The sequence below is a fragment of the Oryctolagus cuniculus genome, chromosome X, assembly GCF_964237555.1.
Source record: "Oryctolagus cuniculus chromosome X, mOryCun1.1, whole genome shotgun sequence".
NCBI lineage: Eukaryota > Metazoa > Chordata > Mammalia > Lagomorpha > Leporidae > Oryctolagus > Oryctolagus cuniculus.
In genome coordinates, this window is record NC_091453.1 from 129,431,295 (window position 1) to 129,443,299 (window position 12,005).

At 40.3% G+C, this 12,005-nt stretch overlaps 1 protein-coding gene across 4 annotated transcripts in view; it reads left to right on the forward strand.

The window, feature by feature from the left end:
• MTM1 (myotubularin 1) overlaps positions 1–12,005 on the forward strand; it is a 137,459-nt gene that overhangs the window by 93,403 nt on the left and 32,051 nt on the right. For all 4 annotated transcript variants that reach the window (XM_051833870.2, XM_002721329.5, XM_008275032.4 and 1 more), the window contains 3 exons: positions 2,460–2,543; positions 4,834–4,983; positions 9,489–9,677. In XM_051833870.2, the coding sequence (XP_051689830.2) occupies positions 2,460–2,543; positions 4,834–4,983; positions 9,489–9,677 (423 nt within the window). The remainder of the gene's footprint in view (positions 1–2,459; positions 2,544–4,833; positions 4,984–9,488; positions 9,678–12,005) is intronic.

Below are 12,005 nucleotides of genomic sequence, written 5' to 3' on the forward strand. Positions count from 1 at the left end.
TGTAATCCCATTTGTCAGTTTTGGCTTTGATTGCTTGTACCTCTAGAGTCTTTTCTAAGAACTTTTTGCCTGTGCCAATGTCTTGCAGGATTTCTCCAGTGTTCTCTAATAATTTGTTGGTATTAGGTCATAGATTTAGGTCTTTAATCCATTTTGAGTGGATTTTTTTTGAAGATTTATTTATTTTACTTGAAAGAGTTACACAGAGAGAGGAGAGGAGAGGAGAGGAGAGGGAGGGAGGGAGGGAGAGAGAGAGAGAGATCTTCCATCCGATGGTTCACTCCCCAATTGGCTGCGACAGCCGGAGCTGCGCTGATCCAAAGCCAGGAACCAGGAGCCTCTTCCAGGTCTCCCACGTGGGTGCAGGGGCCCAAGGACTTGGGTCATCTTCTACTGCTTTCCCAGGCCGTATCAGAGAGCTGGACAGGAAGTGGAGCAGCTGGGTCTCGAACCAGTGCCCATATGGGATGCCGGTGCTTCAGGCCAGGGCATTAATCTGCTGCACCACAGTGCCGGCCCCTTGAGTGGATTTTTATGTTAGGTCTAAGGTAGGGGTCCTGCTTCATACTTCTGCATGTGGAGATCCAGTTTTCCCAGCACCATTTGTTGAAGAGACTGTCCTTGCTCCAGGGATTGGTTTTAGCTCCTTTGTCAAATATAAGTTGGCTGTAGAGGTTTGGATTGATTTCTGGTGTTTCTATTCTGTTCCATTGGTCTATCCATCTGTTTTTGTACCAATACCAGGCTGTTTTGATTATAACTGCCCTGTAGTATGTCCTGAAATCTGGTTTTGTGATTACTCTGGATTTGTAACTATTTAGGTCTCCTCTGTTTCCATATTAATTTTAGCATCGTTTTTCTATTTGAGAGGAATGCCTTTGGTATTTTGATCGGTATTGCATTGAATCCATAAATTGTTTTTGATAGTATGGACATTGTTGTGATACTGATTCTTCCAATATATGAACATGGAAGATTTTTTCCTTTTTTTGTATTTTCTTCTATTTATTTCTTTAATGTTTTGTAATTTTCATCATAGAGATCTTTAACACCCTTGGTTAAATTTATTCCAAGGTATTTTCTTTTTTTTTTTTTTTTTTTTTTTTTTTTTTTTTTGTAGCTATTGTGAATGAGATTGATCTTAGAAGTTCTCTCTCAGCCTTGGCATTGTCTGCTTATACAAAGGCTATTGATTTTTGTGTTTTGATTTTATCTCCCGCCACTTTACCAAACTCTTCTATGAGTTCCAATGTCTCTTAGTGGAATCTTTTGGATTCCCTATATATAGAATCATGTCATCTGCAAAGAGGGATAGTTTGACTTCCAACTTCCCAATTTGTATCCCTTTGATTTCTTTTTCTTGCCTAATGGCTCTGGTTACAACTTCCAAGATTACATTGAGTAGCAATGGTGAGAGTGGACATTCTTGTCTGGTTCCAGATCTCAGTGGGAATGCTTCCAACTTTTCCCCATTCAATCAGATGCTAGTTGTGTTTCTCATAAATTGCCTTGATTGTGTTGAGGAATGCTCCTTCTATACCCAATTTGCTTAAAGTTGTCATCACGAAAGGGTTTCATCATGAAAGGGTATTTGATCAAATGCTTTCTCTGTATCTATTGTGATAATCATATGGTTTTTGCTCTTCAGTTTGTTAATGTGATGTATCACATTGTTTGATTCGTGAATGTTGAACCATTCCTTTATACCAGGGATAAATCCCACTTGGTCTGGGTGGATGATCTTTTTCATGTGTTGTTGGATTTAATTCTTTAGTATTTTGTTGAGTATTTTTGCATGTTCATCAGAGAACTTGGTCTATAGTTCTTTTTCCCTGTTATATTTTCTTTATTTATTTTAAAAAGAAATGTTTGTAGCCATAGACAATTGAGGTTTCCAATCCTAATTATTGCTCAAAATAGAAGTTAGCAGAACTGGCTGGATTTTTTTTAAGATTTATTTATTTATTTGAAAGTCAGAGTTACACAGAGGAGAGGCAGAGAAAGAGAGAGAGCGAGCGAGAGCGAGAGCAAGAGGTCTTCCATCCAGTGGTTCACTCCCCAATTGGCCTTAGTGGCTGGAGCTGAGCCGATCCAAAACCAGGAGCCAGGAGCTTCTTCCAAGTCTCCCACGTGGGTGCAGGGGCCCAAGGAGTTGAGACATCTACTGCTTTCCCAGGTCATAGCAAAGAGCTGGATGAGAAATGGAGCAGCCGGGTCTCAATCCGGCACCCATATGGGATTCTGGCACTTCAGGCCAGGATGTTAACCTGCTGTACCACAGCACCGGCCCTGAATTCTCCTCTGTTCTTTCATTGTTATAGGTTTTGGGTTTTGTTGTAATTTCATGGTTGGTAAATCTGGTACAATTTATTTTGTGAGAAAGCAAAGAATGTACTAGTAATAGACTGTATCTTCACTTTGAACTTTTAATTCTTTAATTTTTTTTTTGCCTTTTGTAGCCCCTGTTTGCATTTTTAAATGAAGAAAAGTTTAATGTGGACGGATGGATGGTTTACAATCCAGTTGAAGAATACCGAAGGCAGGTAAGCTGACAAACACTGTTGTCTGGAATGTGGTGAGTGTGAACATGCATAGCAATAATGTGTCATTGCTCACACTCAGAGAATCACTGACGTCCTTGCTAAATATCTTTGCAATTGTGGTACTATACACATGTTTATAATGCTCATTCTCTCTCACTATATAACTTAAAAGATCATTCCATAGCCATATTCAAGCTGCATTGAAAGCTGGACAGCTAAAGTCTGTTTCTTTCTTTATATGAAGTATGTCAGACTTGTTTTTATGAAATGAGTCAAACACGTAGGGTCTAGAAAAATCACACCTGTATACCTTACATTTTAAGAATTGATTACTACATATTTGCATTTCAGAGACCTTAACTAGCAGTTAGAGATAAACAATCTTCATTACAGGTTGCAGATTCAGATGAATTAGAACTGTTTTCCTGTACTGATGTCTTTTCCAGGAAAGCTTTGATGAATAGAAATTATAATTGCCTTTACTGCTCTCTTATGTGGTCTTCACCTATGTGCATGTTTCTTTGCTGTAATAATAACAGGAGGCTTGAGATAATGTTCTTGTTCAGCAACAGAGGGCTCCTGTAGCATTTCTGTGAATACGATCAGTGCATGTTATGTAATAAGAGCCACAATTTGGCCTCTGGTGTAAGCAAATCTAGCACAGCTAAGGGTTTTGAGATAGAACTGTTCATAATTATTGTTCTACAGATCACTTAAACTCATTGGGAAGTGTAGTTTAATGATCTTTGAAAATCAAATCAAACACAGTCGCTTTATATGAAAAGGCAGTGGATATAAAGTATGACTTCAGAAGTTTACACTTGAGAAGAATCTTCTAGTAACCATCACCACCATGAACCTGAACTGATTTCCATTTTTAGTGTTAGATCGGTAGTTTTCATATTCATAAGAAGATTGGATGCTCTAGAACTGGGGTGTAGGAGTTCAGCTCTAGAACACATGTGGGAGACAGTATGTTCTATTTCTTTCATAAATCAAGTTTAGACTTGTCAAGTTTTCAAAGTCTTTGTACACCTCTCATTTTAATGACGTCTGTTCTAGACCAGCTACGGCGCTAGAAGAAGGACCATTAAAACATTTTGCATGTTTTAGAGACCTGTAAATATCTTTACCTTATTTTTGCAGTGTTACAAAAGTGTTAAGGCTTTTCTTTAGTTTAAAGCATCTAGCTTGAAGCAAAACAGTTCCTGTTTTTAAGACTGCATGCATATATGAACTGTTGAAGGTGTTATGTTCTAGACTGCCATTATATTCAATCTTTTTTTCTTATAACTTTCTGATGGGACTTATAACTCTCTAATTGGACTCAGCATCAGACTCAACATCTGTTTGGTCCGTGGTCTATAGGGCCAGACCTAAAGAAAAGGTACAATGTCTGTCCCCACAGCAAACACCCACATAGCTCACTTTCATGTGTGTATTTGTGCATTTGTGAGTATGGGGAGAGAATATTCCACCACCTCTGGATCTTGTTCATACTGGAGACAATTCTGTGGGTAGATGATAGGATGGGGGATGTGTTCCAGGTCTCCCAGTTACATTAGCAGTCTGCTTAAATGCAAATGACTGTATTTCACTCACAACCTACAGGGTGACCATCCACCCCAAAAAACTTGATTTTCAACAAACTCATCGGAGGTGGCGAAATGAGCCTCCCCAGAGGGGTATTCCTTTATTTCCCCTCTGTGACTTTCCTCATGAGCTCAGCAGCTTTCCACTTTGGAGCAGAATGAAGCATTCACTGTATTTTGTATAGGGAGAGGAAGTTGCCTGATCTCTTTTCTACCCTCAATTAGATGCAAATTAAGATTACACAAGGTACTTTTCTCGGGTGGAGGGTGCATGGGTGGGGGATGAACTTGGGTTTATCTGTATTGTACTGGAGTACTTCAACAAATTTGTGGAAAATGGAATTTGTATTATTCTGGTGTAAAACATTTTGAAATCCATATATAGTTTTCTTTATATAGTATGTTTTTCCATAAACTTTTTGAAGGCCCTCCATAAAAGTAGCAAAGATTATGTTGACGTGAAATAAAGATCACAAATTCAAGAGAGTATGGATTCACAAAAGTTAGTTTAGACTTGTGGGAACCACCAGTGTTTTGTCTTGTGTTCTTACGTTGTCTGGATTATTATAAATAGGCGGGCAGTCATCACCCTGTGCTCAAAGAGGCATGTGCACATATTGCTAGAAAGAAGAGAGGCCCAAGGTGGAAGCCAGAGATGGAATCCTACAGTATTGACTTGGGCCTTCTTTTTCCTGCAGGGGCTGCCCAATCATCAGTGGAGAATCACTTTCATCAATAAGTGCTATGAACTCTGTGAGACTTACCCTGCCCTTTTGGTGGTTCCATATCGTGCCTCTGATGATGACCTCAGGAGAGTTGCGGCTTTTAGATCCCGAAATCGAATCCCGGTGAGCACTGTGATTAACATTTCTCTCAAAGCGTGCGTTTTACTCTGTATGAGTGGTAGTCAAGTAATTTAGAGAAACACCCTTTTTGGCATTTCATTCCCACAAATAATTACCGAGTGCCTTCTGAGTGCAAAGCACCTTGCCAAATGGAAAAGAAGTAATAAGACAAGCCCTGCCTTTCAGGCACTTATAGTCCAGAGTAGAGCAGAAACCCGAGTAAACTGCTCTGAGTGAGGAGGGTACGAGTGATGCCATCACAGGTGAATATGTGCTGTGTGTGCGGAAGGAAGGCCAGGCTCTGTGGTCACTGGATGTGTGGCAGGCGCTTTGTAAATGTGGTATGAATCCTGCTGGAGAGAACCTGCTGTCTATAAGTACAGGCTTGTGCGCACACGCATTATTGTCATGTTGGCAAGCTGCCTCCACAGCCTTGTCAAAACTGCCGTCACATGCAGACTTGTTCTAGGCAGTGTACTTAACAGCATCAGTGAACCTAGTTCTCCAAATTCCCTTTTAAGCCTTAAATGTTTATGGACATGTTGTACTCTCTACTCTGTACCTAAATTTTACTGGCCAAAAATTCAGAGATTTGATTTTGTTCTTCTTTTATTTTTCAGGATCTGTCATAATAAGTACATTGGGAATTTGTTTTCAAATTAATAGAATTTTAACATCAAAGGTTGAAGAAATTAAAACTTAATATTCCTTTGCCTTTAATTTCCAAGTCTAAGCATTCTTATCCTTAAAGGGTTGTTTGTGAGAGACTTTAAATACTGTCAGCCTAATACAATATTCATTTGCTTCTCTAATTATATTGTCCATTTCTATCTTCATGATACATGTTATATCTGAAAGGATGTTAGTTGGCTCATTTTATTAGAACACCACGCTAATGAAGGTATGGTTACAAGTGCAGTCCTCTTGTGCTCAGTTTGGACATGTTGTCCTGCACTATAGCCACAGTCTACCCCCAACCCTGGCCACTATCTTGCCAACATATGCCTTGCCCACAGAGAGAACCAGGCTGGGCTAGCCTAGATTGGCTTTGTTCATGTATTCACTTCATCAGTATTTATTGACCATCTGCTGTGTCAGAGGTTTCTCTCAGGGTGTATGGGTGTGAATTTCGTGTGAGTTGGTGCAGGAAAAGAAATGAAACAAGTGAGCCCAGTGTACCACCTTGATCTCCATCATTCTGAATGGAAGAAAGTCTACTGCAGAGCAAATTAAACTGCTTAACTTTCTACTTAGCCCTTTTATGGATCTTTGGTACTTTGTGATAGCCAGTAATTTCCACTTATTTTTCCTTTAAATATCAAAAACTAAGCTATCCATAGACTACATATTTACAAGTGAGGTACTATATTAAGAGTGGTAATATGCTCTTTGAGCATAGTTTCTGCTCACCTAACTCTTGTCTACAAGTCTCAAAGCCTTGTTTACACCTAGAAAATGTATGTGCCTTTAATGTCTGATCATTAACATTTGATAGTAAACTCTTTTCTTAAAAGTCCATATAAAATGACAAAAGGAATTGATGAGAAAGACCTTATTTTGTATGTAAATAAGGTACAAACCATAATAAAATACCATTTAAATACCATTTGGGTAACGAAATAATCCACATGCATTAATGATCCCATTGGTAGATACATATCCCTTTGTTCTCAAACAGGCTTGTTTTAATTTCATGGAATTCTTTAATGCATAAGTAATGCATGTTCATTTCAGACATGTTAGAAAATACTGATGAACAAAAAAGAGTCTGCCACCTAGTGAGAACCATTGTTAACATTTTGGTGTATAGCCTTCCACATTTCTTTCTGGACATGCAGGTGTTTATTTTCCTACCTATTCAAAAAAGAAATTATTTTATAATTTGTATCTCAATATGATACTGCCATATATTTTTCTACTTATCAATATCTGATAAACAACTTTCCAAGAGTGATAAATATGATCAGCCCACATACCAGTGTGTAAATGTGCCATGATTTATTTAATCAGTCTTCTATTGTGAGACATCTAGATTCTTTTTAACCTTTTGCATTTATAAACAATGCCGTGATAAGCATCTTTTGATGACTAAGTCTTTGTGTCCAACTTTCATTATCTATAGCTTCTAAGGCTTTTAATAAGAATAATATGGCCGGCGCTGTGGCTCACTAGGCTAATCCTCCGCCTAGTGGCGCCGGCACACTGGGTTCTAGTCCCGGTCGGGGCGCCGGATTCTGTCCCGGTTGCCCCTCTTCCAGGCCAGCTCTCTGCTGTGGCCAGGGAGTGCAGTGGAGGATGGCCCAAGTGCTTGGGCCCTGCACCCCATGGGAGACCAGGAGAAGCACCTGGCTCCTGGCTCCTGCCATTGGATCAGTGCGGTGCGCCGGCCGCGGCGGCCATTGGAGGGTGAACCAACGGCAAAGGAAGACCTTTCTCTCTCTCTCTCACTGTCCACTCTGCCTGTCAAAAAAAAAAACAACAACAAGAATAATATAATACCATATAATACCAATAATATAATACCAATAAAAGCACTAATAATAGTTGATACTGTGAAATGAACATTATTTTTATGTGTTCAGCACTACAACAAGCGTTCTATTTAAAAGGTAGTAAGAATTCTCCCCAGAAGAAGAAATGAAGAGACAAAACAACTGATCTGAGTAGCATTTCCTAACATGGCACCACAGAGAAAAGAGGGGTGGGAATGGGGAGAGCATTGGCAGAGGGCATTTTCTGGCATGTAGCCTGATTCTAAATATAATACCATGATGCACATTGTGGTGCAGTGGGCCAAGCCGTTGCTTGAGAGGCCCACATCCTGTTTCTGAGAACCTGGGATTGAGTCCTGCCTCTGCTTCCAATCCAGCTTCCTCCTTTTACACATGGGAGGCAACAGATAATGACTTAAGTACTTGGGTTCCAGCCACCAAAATGGGCAACCCAAATGTGGTTCCTGGATCCTGGCTATTGTGGGTATTTAGGGAATGAGCCAGAGAGTGGACGATCTCTCTCCCTCTCTCTCCCTCTCTTCCCACTCCCCACCTTCCCCCTATGCTTTCTCCCTTCCCACCTCCTTTTCTGGTCCTCCCCCTTTCCCTCTTTTCCCCTCTCCCTCTATACTCCCTCTCCCACCCCCTTTCAAATAAATAATAAAACTTTAAATTTTTTCAACTGAAATAATTAGAAGGGAGGTACTTGACGGGTGAAAAGACAAAGTAGTAATGAAATGCCACACTGTGTCCCAGAAAAACGTACAGTTATCATGTAAATAAATTTTTTAAAAACTGTTTTAGATGGAAGTGCCAAAAAAAAACCCTTGAGACTAAAGTCTTTTTCAAATAGTAAATCTCTTATATGTGTAGCAATTTGCTCTTTCAAAAGTGATCTCGTCAGTTCCATCTCTCTTGATACAGGAGGGCAGGACAGGTCACATCTCTGTACTGTACCTTTCCCAGGGCTTCCCAGTGCTGAAGCTTTGGACAGCTCCCCCTAGTCTTTAATAGCTTTTTTGGAACCTTCACAAAACAAGCAGTCCCTCTTCTCAAGTGTAGGGTTCGGCAGTTTTCAGAATATTACCTTATTAGCTGCACTCCCCATTTTCATTTCTCACATGCTATGAGCCCAGAACCTGGGCAGCAGTCATGCTGACTCATGTGTAAACTTGCAGAAGACTAATTCTGAGTGAAAGCATGATGAGCTCTCTTGGGCTCCATGTATCCAAGCATCATTGTGGAGACTGACAGCTCCTCTGGCAGTCTGAGACCATTTTTTGCTTCCCCTGGGTTTTCTTCCCTCCTGTGTTTAGTTCTAGAATTGAGGCTGTTGGGGAAATGACCTGTGGAGGTGAGCTGGTGTTACAAGAAACATTGTACCAAACCTGATTGCTTTTGCTTCTCACTTTTTGCTAAAGTTGTTCATATATAATTAAAAAAAATCCAGTGCAAACTACAAAATTAAAAATATCAGTTTTATTTCCTTTAGATGATATCACTTTTTTAGGTAAGCATTATTAGATCACTGTATCTCATATTGGAATGTTATTTCGAATCCCATCTACCCACTTCCTATCCAGCTCTCTGCTAATCGCCTGGGAAAGCAATGCAAATTGGCCCAAGTGCTTGTGCCCCTGCACCCACCTGGGAGACCTGGATGGAGCTCCTGCCTTTGGCCTGGCCCAGTCCTGGATATTGTGGGCAGATAGAAGATTAGTCTCTCTCTGTCTCTGTCTCCTCCCTCCCCTCCTTTCTCTCCGTGTCTCACTCTGCCTTTCAACTAAGTAAATAAATAAATATTTTAAAATTAAAAATTGGTTGTTCTAATTGTGTCTCAGTAGCCATAATTGTTAAGCGTATTTCTGGGTGCACAGACAGTGATGCTGCAAGTGAACAAGTGTTCTGTTGCACCAGAGTCACTTTGTGATTGTTAGAGCTTTATTTTTGTATAGTTTTCATTGTTGTCTTGAGACCTGGTTTCTTGATAGCTTCAACTGTCTGAACTAACCATAGGTGCTGTCATGGATTCATCCTGAAAACAAGATGGTCATCGTACGCTGCAGCCAGCCTCTTGTTGGTATGAGTGGTAAACGAAATAAGGATGATGAGAAATATCTCGACGTTATCAGGGAAACTAACAGACAACTTTCTAAGCTCACAATTTATGATGCAAGACCCAGTGTAAATGCAGTGGCCAACAAAGTAAGTGTTTTAAAAATCAGCTTACATATGGACTTAGAAAACCATTCTGTGAATGTTTTTGCCTTGGCATATCAACACATGAGTTTAAATTAATAGTTAAGAAAATGAATTCCCAGGGCCGGCGCCGCGGCTCACTAGGCTAATCCTCTGCCTAGCGGCGCCGGCACACCGGGTTCTAGTCCCGGTCGGGGCGCCGGATTCTGTCCCGGTTGCCCCTCTTCCAGGCCAGCTCTCTGCTGTGGTCACGGAGTGCAGTGGAGGATGGCCCAGGTGCTTGGGCCCTGCACCCCATGGGAGACCAGGAAAAGCACCTGGCTCCTGGCTCCTGCCATCGGATCAGCGCGGTGCGCCGGCCGCAGCGCGCCAGCCACGGCGGCCATTGGAGGGTGAACCAACGGCAAAGGAAGACCTTTCTCTCTGTCTCTCTCTCTCACTGTCCACTCTGCCTGTCAAAACAAAGCAAAACAAACAAACAAAAAAAAAAGAAAATGAATAATGAATTCCCTTAGTTGTAAAGGAACTTTATTACCAAATTTATCTTAAACAAAAGGTTAATACATTAAAATCTCAGGCATAGTAGGCTAAGCTTCTGCCTGCAGTGCCGGCATCCCATATAGGTGCCAGTTTGAGTCCTGGCTGCTCCATTTCCAATCCAGCTCCCTGCTAATGGCCTGGGAAAGCAGTAGAAGATGGCCCAAGTCCTTGGGCCCCTGCACCCATGTGGGAGACCCGGAAGAAGCTCCTGGCTCCAGCTTCAGATGGGCCCAGCTCCAGCCTTTGTGGCCATTTGGGGAGTGAACCAGCTGATGGAAGACTTCTGTGTGTGTGTGTGTGTGTGTGTGTGTGTCTGCCTTGTCTTTCCATAACTCTGACTTTCAAATGAATAAATATGTTTTAAAAAATCAAATGAAAGTAAACTTTAGGTTTAGATGCATCTAGAACAGTAACGAACTTGGGATTTGGCCAGAATGTTGGGCAAAAGTTAGAATCTCTTTGGAGCTGAGTCAGCTCTGGATGATAGCTTTCATTGTATATAATGTTGAGGCACCTGTAAGGAGTTGTGGGAAGCAATAATTATTAAAATTCTAAGTATACAGCCTTACCCAAACACTCCCTCCTCTGTACTCTATATATTCATAAATCTATATTCTTATTTACATTATATGATTCAAGAAATGACTAGATACATATATGTGAATTTTTCAATCTCATACATGTACACAAAAATTTCAGAATGCTTTCAAAGAAGTCCGTCTTAATGTCTTTTTGCCTTCATAAGTAGAGCATGTCAAGTGCATTTAATGTTGATAAGGATTATCATTGTGAACCTTAGTTACTGTATGGTGACACTTTCAGAAGCTGGTATGAGGGACAGAGTGTTTTCCAAAAGTTCATGAAAAGTTTTATGAAAAAACTACGCATGGATTTCCAATTTTTGGACAAAATAAAGATATCTTATATTTCCTTTTTCTATGAACTTTTTGAGGTACCCTCATATGAAGTTGTCGGCCCTTTCTAGATGGCCCCAGATTAGTGTGCATTTTACCTGCTGTTTCTCCTGTAATTGCCAGCTGCCACTTGCAGATACTCGTGACAGGCCTGCCCTGAGTTCCCACTCCAGTATTGCTTCTCATCAGCTATAAGCTTCCATTACATTGTCTTTAATACTTCATTATCTCGAGGTCGTTTATCTGGCCTCTTCAATTATTCACAACACAAGAACCTAAAAGCAAAACAATTTCTTGAGCAGCAGACATAGATGCGGCAGCATCCTGAGTAGAACCTGCATGAATGTCCAGGTATAGCTCCTCCTTATTTGCACAGGGATCTCCCATCCTACACGTTGAATCTTGGCCTCCATCCATCTGCCTCGTGCATGCTGTTGGACCAGCTATGTGTTCCCGCAGTTGAGTTGGGTTTAGAAATAATTCTGAAAATGCATGGAAAGCCATCAGCAAGTTAAATCGATAAGTCAATTATGAGTAAAATATTTAGGAAAAAACCTATACCTAAGTATCTCCTTGCATTATTTTCATTTTATATACTAGTATGTCTGTTCCTGTTGTCCTTCATACGTAATTCAGCATGAGTACCTGTGTAAACACACTATTCCTACATGCGTATTTAGCCTGAAATAGATATGAGGTAATATTCACATGAAGTATTTTGAAAGAATATTTTAAAATATTAAAATGTATAAAATGAATACCTTAATTATATTAACTCTAAGCTCATTATAGCAGTTATAGAATTCTATAATTCAAGAAGTACAGCATTTGTGAATGCCTTTTTAAGACTTGGGAAATAAGTCTATTTCTAGTGCTACTA